Source organism: Leptopilina boulardi, unplaced genomic scaffold (assembly GCF_019393585.1).
Source record: "Leptopilina boulardi isolate dan_hultmark-lab unplaced genomic scaffold, ZJU_Lbou_2.1 LbouV2_302, whole genome shotgun sequence".
NCBI classification, from domain to species: Eukaryota; Metazoa; Arthropoda; class Insecta; order Hymenoptera; family Figitidae; genus Leptopilina; species Leptopilina boulardi.
In genome coordinates, this window is record NW_026137866.1 from 1,596,706 (window position 1) to 1,620,539 (window position 23,834).

A 23,834-nucleotide genomic window follows, 5' to 3' on the forward strand; every position below is an offset into this window, starting at 1 on the left:
GAGGGAAACTTGGACATTTTTTTTAAATACCCGAAGACAATAAATTTTGCAATAAATCATATTCTTATTATTTAAGAAAAATGAGCTATTTAAATAATTTAAAACTCAATGACAATGCATATACTGTAATAAAGGTAAAAATTAACAGATTGAAAATTTGTATTTATATATTTAAATAATTTAATTTTTAGATACTGGAAATAATATTTTCAAAAAATGAAACTACATCAGAAAATTTGAAAATTGATATAAACTTATTGAAAGACAATGAAGAATATTTAATTCAAATTATTAACAGTCACTTATATAAGGATGAATATTTTGATATTATATTAATGATAAATAATCAATTTGATGATAAAATCATTTTTAAAATTGAAAAAGAATTTCATTATATTGAACTGAAGGTGAACAAATTTTATTATTTATTTTTATTATTTATAAACTATTGATCTCTATTTTTATATTTCACTATTATATTTTTTATTTTTAAAAAAAGTTAATTAAAAATAAATATTTTTATTTTCAGAAAAAATTAAATGAAGAATATTTAGAAGAATTTCAAGAATTGATTTTAAATAAAATACATGCTTTAAAGAAATTAAATTTAAATGTAAAATTTACATTTTTACGAGATTCAATATTTTTACATAACGATGATGATGAATTTAAAAAAGATAATGAGATTTGTCATTTTGTGAGTTCTGCTTTAATTAATATTGTTAAACAAAGTCAGAGAGAAGAATTCAGAAGTAGAACTTTTAATCTTTTTAATGTAAATAGTTATGAAGAATTACAATTTTCAATTAAAAGGCATTTATTATCGCAAATTGATGATAAAATTACAAATAAACCTTCATCTGATGAATAAAGAAAAAAAAGACAATAATGTTAGATTATTTTATAATTAAATATTTGTATAAGTTAAAAAATAAAATTCAAATAAATTAATTTAATTTTTATTAATATTTTTTAAAATTTATTTCTGATTGAATTTAAATTTTCCCGCTGCGCTGTAATGCAATGAAAACAATAAATGCGCAGATAAGCTGCGCAAGAACTTAGTTTTGTGTTTCCAGTTGAGCAAGTGAGTTGTACCAGCGTCTTTCTTGTTAATAAAAAGTTATAATTCTTTTTCTCTAGTGATAAATTTTATCCGTGAATTATTAATAATAAAATTGCATTAGATAAATGCATCATGTTCGCAGTTGGTTAATTGTTTTCTAGCCTGTGGATTTTGTGTTCCGGCAAATGTTTTCCACGTTCATATGTATTGCCATCGTATGCTTTTCCTTGAAGGGGTTCTCAAAACGGGAGTGGTGATTCCTACGCAGAACCGTATGTATCTATCACAACAATGATTACAATAACGTGTGTTAATAATTATGGCATTTGGAATTTCTATTCGTCTTTCAAAATATGTAGTGACTTACAGTAAAAAAAAAAGAACGCGATAGGAAACATTTTCAATTCTACTTTTTATACATGTCTAATGACTATTGAATGGATTTCAGTTCTAGTAAAATTATAATGAAATCAATTTATCTTTTTCCAATTAAACTAAAAATAGATTCATTATTTCAGTAATTCATTTACAGGATTTAAAAGTTTGAGTGTAAAAGAGACAATATATTCAATTTTTTTGTGGTTAGGGTGTATAAAGGCGGAAGTTGGAGATTGTCATTCGTATTTTCTGAGGTTACCAGTTTTCTTGTATATACCTATACCGTTGTGTTTTTTTTTGTACTTTATAATACGTGTAAAAGATTTAGCTTCAAGTTTTTTTTTAGTTTATTTTACGATTGAGAGAAAAGTAAACGAAGTGTGTGATTATAGGGGCTAAGTGTTAGCAAATGAATTCAGTTGTACGATTAAGTCACATTTGTTGTTGATATAAAAAAGAAGTAATGTCAATTAAAAAATTAGTAGTAATCTCTTAAAATGTGGAAAAAAAAATCAAAAGTTATCTCCGTATTCAGTGCGTACTATTTTTCTTATCAATATCGGAAGTTCGTGACATAATAGCAGATCATCTTCATATCGTTTCAATGATATACAGCTGTTAGCGAATAAAAGAGCAAGTAGTTTTTATTTAAATCTTTGCAATTATTTTGCATTTTTTTTTTTATTATTGACTGTATTTATTTTTTTTATGTACACCCGTAAAAAAATTACCCATTAAATATGTTTCTACAAAAAAACAAATTTGTGTAACTATTTTGTGAAATGATAGTTATGGTTTAAAAAAATTTAAAGGTTTTAAGATGAAAATTTTATTACTTAATTTTCTTTTTTTTCTGCAATTATTTTTAGACTTTAATTAATGAAGCAGATAAGAGTACTATATAATTGTTGTGTAAAGGTCTTTTGACCTTGGTGTGATGGAATCTACAGAGGAAGTAAGCTTCCCCTTTGATTTAAACCCTTCCTTAATTTGTCTATATATCATACACTACTAATAGCTTTTTATTTATGTTACTTATTTTAAAATATATAATTTTTTTATAACTAGTGATTAAATAATTTATATAATTTACATAAAGAATGATTAATTTGTTTTTTTGTTTTAAATAAACGAAAAATTGTTCTTTTATCGCAAAATATTGAATGTTTATTATAAACGTTTTCTAAAATTAATGTTAGTAACAAAATGAAAGTGTATTAAAGAAATCTTCTTCTCACTACAAACAGCAAGTGGTTTCATTAACTCGAAAATTTCTGACGTAGCAAAGCGGATGCAACCTAGTATTTTTGCTCTTAGTTTTTATTTTATTTTTTTAAAATCTTATTTCTGTTTTGTTTGGTATGAAAAAAAAAACAATCGTGTCGACATGCCTGCAATTCGGCTCACAGAGACGAGTTAGCAGATGTCCTTCTTTTCAATGAAAGATGAACTCGTTTTAATCAAGTTTAATGGATCGAGTAAGGGAAACATGATTTAAATGAAAAAAAAAAATTAACTGTTTTAAATTTCAGGAAAATAAATTATTACAACTATTTGAAATAAATTTATTAATAATTAATTACTTATTACAATATTCATGTAAAAAATATTTTTTTTTGTCTCGTGTGCAATTTTCTGAAGGCAGTGCACGCATTGTTTTTTTTTTTTTTTTTACAAACATTAACACATTCTTTCGAGACGAAACCAGACAACTATTTTTACAAATTCTCTTAGCTTCTTGTTCTTTTTTTTTTTTTTTCTTTAAAACGACTTAATGGAAAGTGTGAAGAAATCCTTGTTAATTTTATACTTTTCATTTGTCTTGAAAATATATCTATATTTTTTTTTTGCAAGAAATAAAATAATTATTTTATAATAGAATTTATGAAATTTCTCGATGTTTTGTTTCATTTTATTGAATTGTCATTTCACTAAATTGGTATTTATGTAAATTATTTAAATTTCCAGGGATTGCTGATGAATTCAAAGAGAATGAAGATTGCTTGTTGGAGGAAGTGTAGCTAATTTAGTAAACCTGGCACGTGGGAAATCGGGCTATAAGCCTGGATCATCATCCTCCTCTTCCTCCTCATCTACGGAGAGGCTACAAAGGATGCCAGGCCCAATGCCCGAGAAACCTCGTGTCCATACTCACAAGGTGAGTTTCTTTTTATGTCCTTGTTTTTTTTTTTCATTTAACAAAAAATTACATACTCGAAAACTAATTTTACAGTCTTTATGAATGAAAAATAATAATTAATTTTTCTTTTTTCAAATTAATAATCAAAGGAGGTTCCTATTTTTTATATTTTATCCTCGAGAAATATTTAAATGCAAGTATTATCCAACAGGAATTTCAATTCAAAGGAACGCAGCTTCGATAATAATTCCAAGGCCGGTCGCGTGGGCCTACGTTTTATCGAGAAATTATTATTTTTTTTTTTTTTTTTATGAAAGAATCGAGTTGCGTTAGTTTTATATATTCGCATTCCACTATATTTTGGATTAAGATCGACACTCGTTGAACTTATTTAAGTAGAGTAATTATTCGTATCATCATCACTCATTTTACTTCATCTTCTAGAATTTATCTAATTGCGTTCTCATTTTAGTATTTGCTCTATTGTCTTACATGGGAAATTGAGCAATTTATTAATATTTTTAGTTGGAATGCAGTTTAGAATAATATTTATTTTCTTTTTTAATTATTTGGAAAAAAATTAAATTTTTGGAAATCAATAAATAGGAAAATTTTGATTTTTATAGAATTCTTTATTCATGCTTGTATAATTAGTAAATTTGATACTGAAATATATTTTTTCCCCATGATAATAATAATTGATTTAAACTGAATGGAATAATAAAAATTGATAGAAGTTGGCCTCGAAGTTTAATGAGACGTTTATAGAGACTATTTTCAATTTTGAATCTTCTTCACTTTTTTTATATACTTTCATTCTTGAAAGACAATTTTAAATAAATTAAACAATTTTAAATCTTTTTTAAAAAAAAAATTATTTATTTTTTTTTAGACATTAAAAATTTCGTTTCAATTCGGGTCAGAGGTTAAGAAAACAGGTTACTGCTTTTGAAATATTAAAGGTTTGGAAAACGAGATAGGGTTCAGAGAGGCTTTTGATGTGTTGAGAGCAGGTGCACTATATATTCTATTCGTCACAGTTTCATATAGACGAGATGAATGACGAAGGTGTTTATTACAAAGTTTTATCGTTTCGAGATATATGCATGTGCATATTTTTTTTTCTCAATTTAAAATTTATTTTAAATTGATTTTAAAATAATTATTTTTTTGATAATTAGCATATAAATATCTTCAACTATCAATTTGATCATAAAATACAGACGTCTATAATTAGAAATTTTTTTATTATATTTTTCATCAATGAAAAGTTTTTGTTTTTGTTTCTTTCGTGTGGTCATTGCACTTTACATACGGAGCTAAAAATGTATGGTTTCAATCGATTAATCCTTCCACAACAAGGTATCCTAAGTTGCCTTTCGAGTCATTCAATTTAAAAATGTTTTTTATTATAAATATTTACTTTTATTTAATTTTTTTTTCCTCCAAAAATTTTAATTTTAAATTTCTATTATGGTAAAAAAAATTTTGTTATTAAAAATAATTACACAAATTATTATTTTGGAATTGACTTAATTTAAAAAAAAACAAAAAACTACTATTCGAAATTAATATTAATTTCAAAAATTAAATTAGTTGCGTAAATTAATGTATATTTTATGGAGAAATTTAAAAGTAGTATATTTTGACGCTATTGATTTTTTTAATATTATTATTATTATATCTAAGATATTTTTGACCTGAAATAGAAAATTAAGGTATACAGGAAATGTCCCCATTTTTGTGAGCCACCCCTATGTATAATGACACGTGATATACATGCGTCCTGGGGGCATATAAGGGAGCAATGCGACCGCGCGTTAGCGTATCCCGGTTCCCAAAGAGTCCTGATCGTTTGACCTAGTTTCTTCACGGATTTGGTATATAGAGGAATTCAGAGCTTATTAAAAAAAAAAAAAAACAGGAATGGACACTCGCATCTAAAAAAAAAAATGACGTCGTTTTTTGCATTATTTCTTCGAGATTCAATCGATTTTAAATATTCTCGAGATTATAAAATTATTGTGAATCATTATATAGAAATTCATCTCCAATTGGGAGATGAGGCGAGTTCTTGGCGTTTGTAGCAGCTGTTCCAGTCCTCTCGAGGTAATCTTCTCGTTTCTTCCCAGCTGCTTTGCATTGTTTCGCTTTTTTTCTCTACTCGATTTTAAAAATTTGCATCTTCTCAAAATGAAAAAAAGTTAAAAAAATCTCTTGTTTTTTCTATTGAAAATATTTAGAATTAGAAAAAAAAAAAAAAATTTAATCGAATATTTTCCAAAAAAAATTATTGTGACAGAAAATTTATCCTTAGAAAATTAAAAAGATGATGAAAAAGAAATTAGTTAAATTATAATCGATAAAATACGATTTCTCGCAATAAGTAATAGTGGTAGCTGAACAAACATTCGATTGCAATAACAACCGCAATGACTTTTCCAGTTATGAGACATGATTCTAGAGAGTCTAAAGTCTAACCAGTGTGTTCTTTGGTGTTCTTGTGAAACACAACACCTTATAACCTGTTCTATTACCAATGAATGTCAAGAAGGTACCTTAGTTTGAAAAAAAAAAAAATATCATCAATGACAATCGTCGATGAAAGACAAAATGAACGAAACCGTTATGATTTACTTCATTATTTAAAGGAAGTGTATCTTTTTTTCTCTCTCTCTTTTTCTTAACACTGATAATAATAATTGACGACTGAAATGAGATACGCGTATGATTTGCTTTGATATTTCTCAGAAATAATTTTAGATTACTTTTGATCCTTCCAAAGGAAATTTTAATTCTTTTATTAAATAACCTTTTTTTTCTCTTATAACATTTTTACAATTATAAATAATTTATAATTATTTTATTATAAATAATAAAAAAATCGAATATTATTAAAAAAATTATTATAATAAGTAAAAAAATAAAATTGACAGAGAATACAAAAATCTTTAATAAATTGACTAAAGGAATAGTAAATTAAATATTATTTTATTTGGATGAAATATGCATTTTCCAACTGTTGTAAGTTTAATCATCTTTTTAGTTTTATTTTTGCAATGTAAGCAAAACCGTTAGTAAGTAGGTGAATGAACTTTATACACACGTTAATAAATTTTCCTTATAAAAAAAAAAAAAAAAAAAAAATTTCTTCTCTCCTTTTGATATGGTTCAATAATAACGGAATTCTTCTCTTGGATCATGAATGATCCGCAAATGAATAGCTAAAAAAGAAAAGAAAGATATATAACAAATTACGATCCTCAGTAATTTATATAATTTTTTCCCGTCTGCAATTTCTATTTTCAGAATTCTTGTTGGCTTTTTGCTTCTCTTAATCTTCGACTTGTTATTTTACTTCAACCATACGCTTTATGAATATTAATCAATTTTTTTTTAAATATTAAAACAAATTTTAACAAAATTGTTTTTAATTTCAAAAAAAAATTTTATTATAAAAATTTCATCAATAATCTCTTATTAATAGTTATCAAATGAGAAAAATTTTTGATAAAAAAAAAGGAAAATTACATAAAAAAAAAAACAGGTTAATTATAATCGTGTATCTTTTTCAAGTGAAAGGATATATAATTGTCATAAGCAATGGGGAATGAGATAATTGATATAGTGCTATTATAATTGAATGTCTACTTTGTCCTTCCGTTTTAAACGTTAAAAAGGAAATGCCTGTTCTTTGCTTATTTAAACTAAGAGAGAGAAGAATAGTTACCATTATTATTTCGTCTTATTCGATAGAATAAGCGAATCGAAAGCGTGACAAATTATATCAAATGAAACCTATCAGACATAGTTTCTATATGTGTATATATACATAGCTTGTTATGCATATTTTCGTACCAGATAAATTGATCTCCAACTGAATTGAACTATTACGTCCAGTAAATCGTGATTATAAAATCAACTAGACTTAAATTTATCAAACACTTGTTTCGCTAAATTGTAAAATTGATTTTTTAAAATATATTTACAATTACTTATTAGCAATTTTTTTATTTTTCAATGAATTTTGAGAAAATTAATTAAATATTATATTATTTATTAATTAAGCTTCAGCCTTTCGGCCCAGAAGTGGACTTGGTTTAATACAAAATTAAAAAAATATTAATTAAATATTAATTTAAAAAGTAATTACAATTAATTTTTTTTAACTTACTATTTTGTTTGAAAACAAATTAATTTATAACAGAAGTTTCATTCATTAATAACCTACTTTGAGTATTAATAATGGCTCCATTCATTATTGGTAGCAAAAAAAGGAAAAGGGATTTTTTCTTTTTTAAATCAAATTTAGAGAGTGAAGGAGAGAGAGAGAGTTAATAAGAACTACCTAATTATTTTAAATTATTTTTTAAGAAAAGTTAAAACAAAAATTTTGTAATTTTTATATTACGAAATATGTTTCTGTATATTATAAAGTGAAATCTATTGAAAGGTCTGAATAAAGAATTTGTATTCATGAACAATCTACATTGAGAGTTTGTTGCTAGTTAGTTAAACTCTTCACGCACGATGACTCACTGATGCCCCTGCATTTCCAATTGCCATCGCAGACTCGCTTTAAGTTTCGTGATTGAAAATAATAATAACAACAATAATAATTAATTCAATGTCACAAAATTAACAATCAATTGACTCACACTTTAGGAATTTTTCCGCTATAAATTATTCAATTTAATAATGGAATAATAATATTTATAAGTAATTAATACAATAATAATAATAATTTAATTAGTAAATTTTTAATTTTCAGATGTTGGGGTGCAATCGAACAGACGATTTTAATACACCAGTTAGTTCCGGTAGCAATATGGGTAGCATTGCAAGATTTCCAAAATTGGATGAGTGTGCACATTTTCATTATGAACATGTTGAATTGGGTTCATTGGATGTAATTATAATTTTTACTAATATTCTAATTTTTACCATAAATTAATATTTTTAATAAAATTTTATTTTCATTTATTTCAAGGTTTCTCTCAGTGAAGGCACAAACGATTCAGATAATTATGAAGTTAGAGTAACATCGGGCGATGCATGTTGGACATTACAACGATCATATGAAAATTTTGTCATGTTCGATAAACATTTACATCGATGTATATTTGATAGGAAATTTTCATCATTACCAAAACTTGCTGATAATTGGCCTAAAATAAATTGTGAATTATTAAGAGAATATTTAACACGCTTTTCACAATTAAATCATGAGGGCCTAAATTGTGGACCAGTTTTAAATTGGTTACAACTTGATAATAGAGGACGAAGAATACTTGTTCCCGAATCTGATTCATGTCCAATAAATACACCGGCTGTTGCTGCTGCTTATGCAATAAGACCTTATACAGCACAAGCGCAAGATGAAATTTCTTTTCATGTAAATTTTTTTTTTGTCTTTTTCTCATTTGTTGTAAATTATTTTTTTTTTTTGTAAATATAATTTTTTTTGTAATTTTTATCTAGGTTGGAGATATGATCTCAGTGATAGATATGCCACCACCGGGTGAGAGTACATGGTGGCGTGGTAAACATGGATTTGCTGTGGGTTTCTTCCCGGCTGATTGTGTTGCTGTTATTGGTGACAAAGTTCCTCGTCATTTGGCCATTTCAACAACCGTCCGTTCGAAATTACCAGTGAAACCAGTGTTGAGAAAACATGGAAAATTGATAGCTTTCTTTAGATCATTTATTCTTAATCGTCCATCAAGAAGAAGATTAAAACAATCCGGTATTTTAAAGGAACGTGTCTTTGGTTGTGATTTAGGGGAACATCTATTAAATTCCGGTCACGATGGTAATTATTTTATTTTAAATAAAAATTATTTTTAATAAAAAATTAATATTAATTAATAATTAATAATTAATAATTTTAGTGCCAGCTGTTCTTACCTGTTGTGCTGAATTTATCGAAACACATGGATTAGTCGATGGAATTTATCGTTTGAGTGGCGTGACATCAAATATCCAAAGACTACGACATGCATTTGATGAAGATCGTGTTCCCGCTTTGCATTCCGACGAAAGTATCCGTCAGGATATACATTCTGTAGCCTCATTATTGAAAATGTATTTTAGAGAGTTGCCAAATCCATTGTGTACCTATCAGCTTTATTCGACTTTTGTGAATGCCGTTCAAGCCGATAGTGATGCTGAAAGACTGAGAAGAATGAGGGATACAGTCAGAAAATTACCACCACCTCATTACAGGTTTGATTTTTAATTTTTATTATCTTTTTTTATTTATTTAATTATAAATTTAAAAATTCTTTTACAGAACATTAGAATTTCTCATGCGACATTTGGTGAGAGTAGCGGCTAAAGGAAGCGAAACTGGAATGACACCGCGAAATGTTGCTATTGTATGGGCGCCAAATCTTTTACGTTGCAAGGAACTTGAAGTTGGTGGTGTGGCGGCACTTCAAGGAGTTGGTGTACAAGCAGTTGTTACAGAATTTTTAATATGTTATGCTGAATTAATATTTGGTGATGGTCCAGTTGGTAGGCCTAAATCATTAGCAATCACTACCTCAGCAAGATTATTGAGTCTCGAGGAAGCGAGAAATAGAAATTTACGAAGTGAAGCCGAATATATTGAAGTTGGAGCGGGTCCTGCTGGATTACCAACTCATTATCATACAGTCATTGATTTACCACCGAGAAAAAGGAACGGTTCAAAAAGATCACCATCGTTAAATTGGCGTGCTCTATTTGCAAGAAGTTCGGGTACAAAGGGAAAAGCACGACCAGTTGGTACACCACCACAAACGGAAACACCGCCTAATTTTGTAAATTCTCTAAGACGTTTGAGATCGGTGAAAAGTGCTGATAGTTTAGATGGTGAGGATAGTTTGGGACCTCTTTTAGGACCACCACCTTCACGACCTTGTGGTCATAGTCGATCAGTTTCGCATGATTCTTACTTTGATCATCTTGCCGATGCACCGAATACAGCCTCGCCTCTTGATCTGTCGGAAATACAACTTAATTTTGATTTGGAAGAAAGGGAAATGAGAATGTTTTCTGAAGAAGAGAGTACTGGAATTGCTTCGGTTGAAGCATCGCCTAGAAGACAGAGAAGCGATGGTCCATTATCGGTGGCTGTTAGTGGAGGATCAAAAAGAAAACGATCAAGACTTGAAGAGAGACTTCATTGTGATGTTGAATTACGTTTTATTGATAGTCAAAGTCCAGATCAGGTAAGAATTGAAACAAATTTAAAATATTGACATATTTCTATAAAAGAAACCCATTTTTAGGTTATGATATCGGCTGATATTCATGGAATGGAGACGCCATCACCGTTAACAACTCCTGGTTACTTGCCACTTTTATCAGAGGATTCGACACCATTAACACCAGCTACTTTATCAATTTCACCATTGCCAGCCAACAGTCCTAGAATAAGTTTTCGAAGTTTTAATCTACCCTTAGATCTTGACAACAATAGTTCCGACAAGCTTAATAGAAGTAGCACGTCTTCCGACAAGGTATTCGACACTAGTCATAGATTGTCTATAAATATTGACAATGAATGCGAGAGTATGCAAACATACGATAGACTTATTGAATCATCTCTCGAGTCTTCCGTGAATCAATTTCAATCAAATGGTCAAATAATTACTGAATTTTACGATCATGAAATGACACCCTGCGATAGGTTAGTAATCTCATCATCGAATAGTGATCCATCAACAGAAATAAGTGATTCACTATCACCAAGAGATGAAGAAAGTAATAAGCAAATTGATTCTGAACAAAAGCCAAATAGTGAAGATAGAAGAAGTTCATCAAATGAAGAAGAAGAAGAAGAAGAAGAAGCACTTGCCTGTGCATCAAATACTCAAGCAAATGATGTTAATGCCACTTTACCATTGACAGATTTAGATTCACCTATGTCTTGTGAACAAACTTTTGAAGATTTACCTGATTCAGGTTTTGTTATTTGTGATAGTTCTGATAAAATATTCACAATTACCGATACACAACCTTTAGCGAATGATTCCGGTGAATGGGTTATGGTTGAACGTACAAGTGAAACAAGTCCAAAGGATTCTTTAGAGGGTACAGTGAATCCGGCAATAGCTACTGAAGCTCCACAATTGCAATCAAATTGTGAAAATTCAAGAACATCGTTAGATTTAACAATGGCATCAAATGTCGATACAGATACATCTTGTATTGGTACAAGTGATTTAACTGATAGTCCTGTTCAAGAATCAAATGATATGTGCGAGGATGATAAATCACTTGAGGAACAAAAAGATGAAAGAATATCTTCTACTTTTTTGACATGTTCACCGCTTAGATTAAGAGCGCAAAAATTTGAAATAAACCAAAGTGATAAATCCAAAATGGATCAAGTAGGCAAACTAGAAAAGAGTCTTAATCAAAAGACAAAAGTTGAAGAGAAATTGGAGAGCGTTCGATTAAATCAAAAACGATCAACAATTGAGGAAAATTCATTACAAAAATCATTGCTACCAATGGATAGTGAAAGAAAAAATGTTTCACAATTACAAGAGGCTTTTGAAAAGAATATTGAAAAATGTTATGGCTATAGTCCATTGAAACAACGTAATTATCAATATCGTATGAAACATTTGAATGATAAACGAAAGCAAGTTCAAATTCATAATAATGAAGTGATGATACCTTCGGAAAATGCAGCTGAACCTTATGAAGTTGTTCATGTACCGGAAGGAGCTTCAGGAACAGCTTCATTAACTTCTTCAATAACTTATTCTAATGACACATCACCAGTTGATGATTCAGGTATTTTAAAAGACACTGCAGCTATTTTACAAGAACTTGCTTTACAACGTTTATCAGGTGGTAGTGTAGGAGGAGAATTATCAACGAGAAAACGTTACGATTCAGAAGTAACACGAGATAGAAGAAGTTTTGATTCTGAAATAGGACGTGAAATTGTACGAGAGAGAAAAATGAGACAAGAATTGGATAATGCGAGGGGAAAATTTGAAGAATCATCATCATCCTCATCATCGGTAGCAGGTGTTCCACATTTACCACCATGTTTACGTGCACGTCATGCAAGAGCAACAAGAGCGGCATTAAGTCGTTCTCTTGATGAGGGGAAATTTAATCAAATGACTGGTGATAGTTGTTTATCAAAAAAACAATCATACGATGATAATTCACAACACAGTTCTACACCAAATGTTGGATCTGAATCAATATTATCGATTAATAATACCGATAGATTGTATGCAAAAAATCTTGGTGGTTTAGATCTTGGCGATCCACAATGTCGAGAGAGAATAGACAAGTACAAAGAGGAGAGAAGAATGTTTTTAAGAGATAAATATAGATCGGAAAGTTTTCGGGCGTCCAAAGCTGAGGATGATGGTGAGCAAGCGTTGTTGGCTAGATTAAAGCAACGTGCTTCCAAACCCTCTCTTCATTGACCAAGTGATATTGATAAGCTTCATTGCTCTCTTTCGCTTTTAGAATTTCTTTTTTAAAAATATTATTTTCTTTCAAAATTTTCACTAAATAAATTGAATAGTGATTACTTTTTAATTTACGAGGGATTTGAGATATACACTATATTTAATATTATATTGTACAATTATTATTTAAATAAGTACTATTGCTTTTTTTTTTAATATGTACAATAATTGCGAATAATGTATATTGCAGTCTCTCAATTAGAGAATTTTTTGTACTTTTTAATTTAATGACAATTTTCTCATTTTCTTGCCTAGTTAAAATTCAATTTGTAATTTATCTAATTTTTCGTTTTTAGATAATTAAGGAGTTAGGTTTTTTTTTTTTGAAAAATTCCAAGATTTCAATGAAAAATAATATAACTAGAATGAAATTTGTCAGTTTAGAGTTATTTAGATTATTTTTATTTTGAAATTATAGGGGTAAAATTGCCGAAAATATATGCAATAAAAAATTTGTTTTTATCTTAAGACATTTAAAAAAAAAAAAAAAAAAAAAAAAGAAAGCTTTTGCTAATAAATTTTTGCAATTTTAAAAATAAAAACTAGTGCTTTTATCTGATAAAAGTCGTTATTCGAAAGTAAAAATTGATATTTTCGTAGTTTTTTTTTTATTAGAAAAATTTGAATTTTAGTTACAAAAAAATATATATCAGAATAGTATAATTATTTGTAAATTTCAAATATCAAAAAGTCTATAATAAAAAATAATTGATTACAGTTTGTTGTGTGGCTCAGTTTAATATAATATCTGAAAAACGAATCTAGATCTGATAATGAAATGTTCTACTTTGTATTTTATGTCTTTTATGCGAAATTATTACTCGATACGAGTAAATTAAAAAAAAAAAATAATGAATTTGTCAAGTTTAAATAACTTTTTCAAATACTCATTTATTTAATTCTATATTATAAAAAATATATTTATATATATGTGAGAAAAAAAGAGAATTGTGTCCTTTAGAAGCGTTGTTAAAATTCGTTAATATTGTCTTCGTTTTCTCTAAAAAAAAAAAAAAGAAGAAAAAAATAATATTGAAAATAAAATATTATTTCATTTTTTGGAACTTTAGAATGTATATTTTTTATTCTAGTTTGATATTTACATATATATTTAATAGACTTGAATGAAATTTGCTGAAAGTTCTTATTCTTTGACTGTATAATTAATTAGATATTTTATATGTTATATATGCGACATTGTTATTTTTTTTATTGTGGACAGGTCCACAATAATATGAATATCTTTTGTACATCCTAGTTCTTATTTAGCTTCATAATTAATATTATTATTATTATTATTATTATTATTATTATTATTATTAAAATTATTATTATTAAAATTATTATTATTAATATTATTATTATTATAATTATAAGTTAAAATAAACAATGAATCGACGACTAATGTGTCGATTTCATTTTTTTTTATGAAATCAAGATTACTATTTGTTATAAAAAAAAATTCTTGACAAAAGGCGAATAGAATTACTCAAATATTAATAATAATTGTAGAGTATACGTAATAATATTATTAAATTATCGTTTGTTGATATTGTTTTTGATTTTGAAATTAAGTTTCACTTGCGATTAGAAAATAAAATGTTTTCATTTTTATTTTAAAATTTAAAATACTGCAATTCTTGTTTTTTTTTAATAATATTTTGATAAAAAAAATAAATTTAAATCGCTTTATCCTTTTTCAATTAAAAAGGAGCGCACAATTTTTTAGTTATGTCATTTATAATATAATTATAACGTAATAAAATAAATTCTAATACTTTTTTATATTTTTCAAAATAAACAAATATTTAAAAAAAAAACTTGATTTTTTGTATAATTCTTTTTTTTTTTTGGTGTCTTTTAATATTGTCAATTCATTTTGTTGTGGGTTTATATATATATTGAGAAAAATATTGCTACTGATTACTAAATCATTGATTTTCAAAATTATTAGTTAAAAATTTTTTTTTATATACTTTTGCAAAAAATTTTGTTTGATTTATTATTTTTCAGTGTAGTAAAAAATGTTTGCACAAAAAAAAATAGTGAAATTTTTTATATTAATTTTTTGCGCAGGAAAATTAAAAAAAGAAACGAATATCTCATTTAAATACATTTGTATTAGCAAAAACAAAAAGGGAAAATTATATAAGAATTTTTTTTTATCTAAGACCAAATTAATTACTAAATTGCCATTGTATTTCAGAATTATTATTATAAGGATGTAAAATAGTAATCTTGTTTTTAAGTTTTTAACTGTCTTATATGGCACGTTTTCGTTAACAAAAAGAGTACTGTTTTGCCTATTGCATTATATTAAATATATATAGGTATATAGGAAAGAGTGATAAGGAGAGAAAGAAAGATATTATGACATATATATGTAAAACAAAATAAAGAAACTAAAGAAAAATGTATGTGAGATTAAATTCTTGAAATATGAATTTTTTTTAGTTTTATTATTTATTATTTTTAAAAATAATAAATAGTATTTAGTTTATATCTCTAAATTTTTTTTAAAAATCTATTCTCTCTAAATTTGAATCAGCGACTATTCGCTTATTCGTAGCTGCATACTCTGCGCTAAGAATAAGTCATAAGCAAAATTGGATTAAAATAATAAGCGTTGCAGCTTATTTTAATACCTTTTAATTTTAATTTCCATATTATTTTTTTCTCTTCATTTTTTCGATCTACATATCAAATTTCTTCTCTTTTAAAATTGTGTGAAACAATTAGAATGATGGGTATATATATAGTAAAGGCCCTGACACATTGTCATTCAGAATCAATTCCGGCTTTCGCCCCCTGATGACATCAGGACACAACCCCTTTTTTTTCTACATAAAAAAAAAAAAATCGAGTGGAACCTTCAGTCTTTATGCTTTCTTTAACCGCCGGTGATAGAGTGGTTGAAAGGTGAGGACCACTCGTAAAACAGTGGCCTGAAGAGTAGAGAAGAGAGAGAGAGTGAGAATGGGATGAAAAAAAGGGTGGGGGAGGGTGGTGACTGGAATGAAACGAGGGCCACTCCACTGGTCCTGGACTCCGTGACTATCGTCGGATCTTGCACGGTAATTATTTTTAAACACGCCGTGGAGATATGAATCTTTGTATATAGTATGCCGCTCAAGTGTTCGTAAACCTCATCTTTCTCTCTTTTTCTCACATTTTCTTTTTTTTATGCCTTTTTCTGTCCTTGTTTATATATATACACATTGAGAGGAGAAATTTTCCTATGATGCATTTAAGGGGACTAATTAGGTGTCGCCGCTTTGGAATTTCCGCACGTTCGTATCGCGATAATTATTATCATCATCATTATGTGACGCGTCGCGCGAAGGGACCTTAAAAAAAATTGTAGGTTATGTTTTGAAATTTTTAAATGAAAATTGAACTTTTTTAAAAAAAAACTACTTTATTTGATTATAACTATTTTTTGTTAAGATTTCGTATAGTTGGGACAAATTTTGTACCTTTATAAATGATATATATATATATAGTATATAGAGAGAAGTGTGACTATCCCCTAGCGCGCGCTTGGCTGTCACGGTTGTGCAAATCGAATCACGACGCCCCCGCACGTACTTGACAATGTTATTTGTTAGCAGAAGCGTTGAAGTAACCGTAGTTGAAACGAGGCCAGATTGTCCAGTGATCAAGTTAAATGGCACGTGGCCAGTAAACTCCCATCCTCAGGACGAAAAGGATACGTGTATGTCTACAAAGACACACACATATTCTTTTTCGTTATCATTTTCAAAAAAAAAAAAAATATATTTCTGTTTGGAATTTTAAATCTATTTAACGAAAATAAATTAAATTTCTTTTTAAAAAGAAAGATCATTCATTTTAGACGCGATCTGAAGAAAGGGACCTTATAGAAGCAAATTAATTATATAGGTTATGTTTACGACAGTTTTACTTGAACTAAAATATTTTTGTTTTTGTAAAACTTTATTGAATATTTTGAATGTTTATAATGAAGACCTAAATATCATATTAGTTTGCATTACACTGAAAATTAAAAGGCATTAAAATAAGCTGCAACGTTTATTATTTTAATCCAATGGTATTAAAATAAGAAAAATTGGATTAAAATAATAAACATTGCAGCTTATTTTAATGCCCTTTAATTTTCTGTGTACGAATTAAACGTCTTGTATTTTCACTTTAAAATTTCAAAACATAACCTATAATTTTTTGGGATAAGGATCGCATAGAAAATTTTGGTTTTTTTTTTTATAAATTTTTTTGTATATTTTTATTAAAAATTGATAAAAATAAAAAAAAATGTAGTCTTTTAAAAGTTAAACGGTGCGCTAATAGTCCCGTATTTCATGGAATGGAAAAAAAGGGGGGGATGGATTTATTTATCAGAGGGTTGGTCTGGTTGACGTCGAGTGACACGCGGCGACGTCTTGACAGGCGACGTCTTGTTAATGGTCCCGTATATACTCCATGAGAACGAGAGAGAGAGAAAGAGAGAAAAAGGTAGAGAGTGCTAAACCGACACGAGCCGCTCTTTAACTAGACATTTTTGTTTTTTTCTTACCTTCCCCCAACGACCGATTTTAGCCCGAAAATTGCCATTTTTTTTAACATAAAATTTATTAATATCCCTTAGATAATAATAATAATCATTAATGATTATTTAAAAATATCAAATGTTCCCCCTTTATTGGGGTTTTTTGCTAAAATTCAAATAGTCAAATTCAAAAGTCACGTGACTCGCGATGGTAGCGCTCCTAGTGTTTGTAATCGGTAATACTAAACATCATTGCACAGTGGTCAGCGGCAAATTAGTCTAATGTTTTCCACCTATGAATTAGCATAGAAAATTGTAACAAAAGTGAGTTAAATGTTTTTTGTCGAACATTTTTTTTTCTATAAAAAGTGTGTTTAATTTTACAATAATTGTAGACGATTTTCAAATACAAAAAAGATTGGCAATAATAGAAAGAGCATGCGCACGCATTGTTTTCGCATGAAAATCGTCTTCACGACGCGATACAATTATAATTTTGCCTATTGTGGAACCAACCTCAAAAGTGCTTTGGATCTAATTAGAAGAATTCATTCTATATTGTTGGTGGCGTGCAATAATCATATCATTTTCAGAAATTTGTAAGTAAACACATTAAATTATATCGCATTTCTATAGAAAGTACAAATATTTATAATTTCATGTGCAGCTAATTCCTCTTTTTATTTACATTTCGTGTGTTATTTCTAATTTCAACTAAACCGCTAAACAATACCTAACCTTAAAATTCATATCGCATAATGTCAAAATTAGTTTTTCGTTCAAAAAATCATTTTCGTTTTTTTTGAGGTTATTGCGAAAAGAATCGAAACTAAAAATTTAAGTTTTTAATTAAAAAAAAAAAGGGGGATATAATAATATATAAATTGATAAGTATAGTTTTGCGAGAGATTTCTTATCATCTTAATATTTGATAAAGGATCAAGAATTTCGCTAATGCGTTTAAATCGAGAGAGGGCACCCTTTGGATATAATATCCCTGTGATGTGCGAGCGACATTATTATTACACGAAATAACTCGGTATCCACCGCCAAATTTCGTATATATATATATGTAGACAAGAGAGAGAGAGAGTGGTTGGTGTACATTATGTATGTGATGAGTGCACATCGGTCTCTGATACTAACCCTCCGTCGGGGAAAATAATGAAAGTAATGGAACACGCCCACTACATTTAGAGAGCTAGTCTCTCTCCTCTCTATTGGCTATTGTACCTGCCACTTCATTGTCTTTTATTTCATTATTTTTGCCACATTCCTCTTTCTCTCTCTCTCTCTCGCTCTCTTGTCCGCGGGGGTGCGAATCCCCCTCTTTTCACTTTTACCACCCCCCCCCCCGTCCCCCATTCCAGAATCACTCATCTCTTCTCTTGTCGCTTTTATATAAACTCTCACTCCTAGAACCATAGAAAACTCAAACCCCTTTATTTACGTGACGTACAATAATAGGCGTCTTAACGAAATCTAATAAACTTCATAAACGACCCCGACGATCTCAATTAATTCAGCGAGAGCTTTTGTATTTTGTACTTTGCCGAGGCGTTTTGCATTTTCTATCATCAAAGAAAAGTAGCGTATCTTATTCTTTTCGCATTGCTTATACTATATATTTCTTGAATCTCATTAATATCTAAAGTATAATTTTATTCATTATTATGACTTAATTTTGTTTATATATGATTATTCATATATTTATTGGATAAAGTTGGTGATATTTTATATCGGGTTTCTTTTTTTTTCATCCAGTAGCATGGAATATTTCATTTTTATTCCTGGAATATTTCAAAGGAATTTATTATATATCCGTATTTCATATTAATATTATAACTCGTATTATAAATATCCGGAATTTTTGTGAATATTCCATATATAATTCTTGTGGAATATTTCTGAAACATTCCATTTGTATATTTAGACAATATTCCATTTGTATAATTCCACAATATTCCAAACTAATATTTCCATTAAAGAATGGAATTTTATTAAAAAAATATTCCAAAGGCGTATAAAATTTTAATATTCCTGCAATATGGAATGGAATATTTTAGGAATGTGAATGAAATATTCCGTGCTTCTAAATTTTTTATTAATTTTTCATTTATATTATTTATTTATATTTTGTTATATATTTTTTAATTTATAGACAATTATTATATTTTTTACAAGAAAAAATATTCTTCTTTAATCTTTAAAAACTTTTTGTATTTAAATTAAAGTTACATACAATAGAAGTTGCGATGGTTCTATATATATATATTGTATAGTTTTGTTTATCCCCATAGGAGATTACACGCGATTAGCAGATTATCTTTTGCACGTGCCAAAGTTTTTATTCATGCTTGTATATATATATATATACATGTATATTTACATATGGTAGAGATTTTGTGACACTAAATGAGCTGTTATCTTAAAAAAAAATTTTTGTTTTTAATTTTTACTCTAGAATTATAATTTTCAATAATTTTTCTTTTTATTATATATACAATACATTAAGGGCATGTCAAAGTCGATGTAATTTTCCCATTGAAGCTCTATGTAAAAATTCTATCGTCTTTGACCTATACCCTTAATACGGAATATTCCATTCACATTATAGAAATATGTATATAATAATCCTCGAATATGGATGGAATATTATTTCAATGAAATATATATTTTTTTGGAATATATTCCATTGGAGTATTTTAAGTATTCTTTTAGAATATTTCTAGTCTTTTACTGTAGAATTTTGAAAATATATATCTTCGAAATATTTCCACTGTTTCACTGGAGTATTTTGAATATTCCTTTGGAATATTTCCAGTGTTCCAATGAAGAATTTTGAATATTCCTTTGGAATACTTCCATCAGTGTTCCAATCAGGAATTTTGAATATTCCTTTGGAATATTTCCATAGTGTTCCAATGGGGTATATTGAATATTCTCTTCGAAATATTTCCAATATTCCAATGGAATATTATATAGAAATATGAATGGAATATTCCGTGTTAATTGAGGAATTTTTTTTGCCGAAAATAAATATATTGGAAATAATAATAATTCTAGAAATATGGATGGAATATTCTTTAGGAATATTTCTAGTTTTGCATTGGATTATTTTGAATATTCCTTTGGAATACTTCCAGTGTTCCAATCAGGAATTTTGAATATTCCTTTGGAATATTTCCATAGTGTATCAATGGGATATTTTGAATATTCTCTCGGAATATTTCCAATATTCCAGTGGAATAATATATAGAAATATGAATGAAATATTGCGTGTTAATTATGGAATTTTTTTTTACGAAAATAAATATATTGGAAATAACAATAATTCTAGAAATATGGATGGAATATTCTTTAGGAATATTTCCAGTTTTGCATTGGAGTATTTTGAATATTCCCACGGAATATTCCCCGTCGTTCAATGGGGTATTTTGAATATATATATTCTCTCTGAATATTTCCAATGTTGCAATAATATTCTTTACAACTATTTCCAACATTCCAATGGAATATTATATATAGGAATATAAATGGAATATTTCGTGTTAATTGCGGAATATTTTGTCAATTTCTTTCGTATTTTTTTGTATTTTGATATGAATTTTACTAGTATTGAATTTTTTTAGTTTTGAATTGAAATTTTAGTTTTTTCAATTTAAATATAAGAATGAGAAATTTTTTTTTTTTTATTATTAAAATCACCTTATATTTTTTCAATTTTTGTATATTTGTTCCGCTCATATCCTTCTCCTTCTCTCTCTCTATGTTCATATTCCACATACGTATATACGAGCATCGCTTCGACGATATTGCGTATATTTGAGAACGTGCCTCGTATTTAACACAATTACCGGGGTGCTCCTCTCGACCCGCCCTATCTGAACTGACAGAGCAGTGCAATTACTCCCCATTATCTGGGTATTAGGATCCGCCTGAAATCGTCAAGGCCGGTAATCAATGTCTTAAAATTGTGACGTATATATATATATATATCTTCTATCATGAAAATCACCAAATATACATATTATTCAAAGTTCTTTTTTTTTTAAATATGAAAATAAGTTTTTTAGTAAAAAAAAAAATTTATATTTTGTTTGTATTTTTTAAATATCACTTTATAATTTGTGGTTCCTCCTTTTGTGTCATTAAACTGATCAACGTTCAAAATAGTTTGTTCCCTGCATTCTCAAGTTTGTAATATCTCTCTCTATATATCTTTTGAGAGTTTGTAAAGGAGTAATAACTTTATTAAACTTTTAATTAATTTACGTCTTTATGAATTACAGACTTTATAAATTAATATTTTGCGGTCATTTTAAGATATAAATAATAATTAATATAACTTAATTTTTTTTTTTTATAAAATATGAAGTAATATGAAATTTTAAAACTTTTGAGAATTGTTAAATGAAAACTTTTTGATTTTCACCACTAGAAAGTTATATAGTGAATTTTAAAAAGTTAAACTTTTTTTTATAATCGCCTTATTCGCGTTTCTATGCATATAATATATATACACGCGCAGCATATATATATATATATAGTTTTCACACTTTTGGTTAGTAGTCCAGCCAATGGACTCGTTAAGTCATGAAAATTGTCCTAAAGCGACGACAATGGCAAAATGTCAGACTGCCAATTAGCGGGATGATAATATTGTGCAAGGGCTTTTTTTTATCGCGTTCATGACCCGTGACGCTAAAATGTCAATCGAACATTGCCGGGACCACTAACGCGCTGCCATAAAATGCGTATATATATATATATTATTTGAATTGTGAGAGCACTCTATTTCGAAACTTTATTTTCCATTTTCAGTATATAATTTTCAAATTAAATTGTATAATTTGAAAATTATAATTATTATTATACCTAAATGAAAATTTTGAATTATTTCAAAATAAAAATTAAGTTATTAAATTACTTTTTAAAAATATTAAAAAAATTTTTTATTAATTAAAAAAAAAAATTATTAATTAAAAATATATTTATCACTCTGAAGAAAGGGACCTAAGAAGCAAAAAAATTATAGGTTATGTGACATAGTTTGGAGAGTAAAAATAAAGGACCAATTATCAACACGGAAAAAAATAAAAAGTAATTTTTACTACTTTCATAGTAAAACGGGATCTGTCCGAAGTTTCTGCGCATCTCTGGCAACTTTTACTCCAAAAATAGTAAAATTTACTCTAGAAATAGTAAAAATTACTACGGAACAGTAAAATTTACTACAAAAATAGTAAATTTTACTATTTTTGGAGTAAAAGTTGCCAGAGTTGCGCAGAAACTTCGGACAGATCCCGTTTTACTATGAAAGTAGTAAAAATTACTTTTTATTTTTTTCCGTGAATATTGGCCATTAAGTCAATATTAAATAAAAATTATTTAATTTTTCATTATACACTGAAAAAAATTTTCTTCGCATTAATGATTGGTTGATTTTAAAAATCGCGCTGAAATTTTTCTGTCGATTGTTTGTTCGGCCATTTGAAAATTCGGACAAATGAAAATTCTATCAATTATAGAAATTCTATTAAATGATTTTTCGGTTAAGTAAAAATTCTGTAGTATGAAAAATCGATTATATGCAGAAATTATATCAAATAATAATTCGAACAAATGAAAATTCTATTCAATCAAATTCTACCCAATAAAAATTCTTTAAAATGCCTATTATATGTTAAATGAAAATTCGAGCAAATAAAAATTCGAAGAAATAAAAATTTTGTGAGTTGAATTTTCCGTTATATAAAAATTCTTTAATATAGAAAATCGCTTTGATGTAAATTATGCCAAATGCTATTTCGAACAAATAAAAATTCGGCTTAAAACTAATTAGGACAAATAAAATTCAATAAAATGTAAATTATGACTAATAAATTTTAGAAAATCATGCGTCCCATTCGGGGGTTAGGAATTTTTTTCAGTGTATAATTGAATTATAAGGTATAAACCTAAAACCTAAAATTTTTTGTTTCTTCCCTTTTTTTCGAGCTGTTCCAATCTTCACTTGGAACAGCGATAAGTTTCTCTGGAATAGCGATATATTTCACTAATAGCGAAAACTTTCGCTGTTTTAATAAAATATATCGCTGTTCGATTTTTTTTTTGCGTACAGTTAATTTAAAAATATCAAATTGATACTTAAATCAAAACTTTTGGTATCAATTTCCTACTTTTAAATAAACAGTTATATGTAAAAAAAAGATAATGGTAAATAATTGTATT

General features: G+C 27.6%; 1 protein-coding gene across 2 annotated transcripts; it reads left to right on the forward strand.

The window, feature by feature from the left end:
- Positions 1-1,079: 1,079 nt before the first annotated feature.
- LOC127282909 (rho GTPase-activating protein 32) lies at positions 1,080-13,552 on the forward strand. 2 transcript variants are annotated; one of them, XM_051307490.1, is made up of 8 exons: positions 1,080-1,338; positions 3,413-3,602; positions 8,356-8,493; positions 8,575-8,979; positions 9,066-9,396; positions 9,476-9,809; positions 9,877-10,798; positions 10,859-13,552. In XM_051307490.1, exons 2-8 carry the CDS (start codon positions 3,558-3,560, stop codon positions 13,025-13,027), a joined length of 4,344 nt encoding a protein of 1,447 aa, XP_051163447.1. In that variant the 5' UTR covers positions 1,080-1,338; positions 3,413-3,557; the 3' UTR covers positions 13,028-13,552. The 2 variants fall into 2 exon arrangements, with proteins under 2 accessions (XP_051163447.1, XP_051163446.1); XM_051307489.1 differs by lacking the exons at positions 1,080-1,338; positions 3,413-3,602 and adding an exon at positions 5,451-5,693.
- Positions 13,553-23,834: the final 10,282 nt, after the last annotated feature.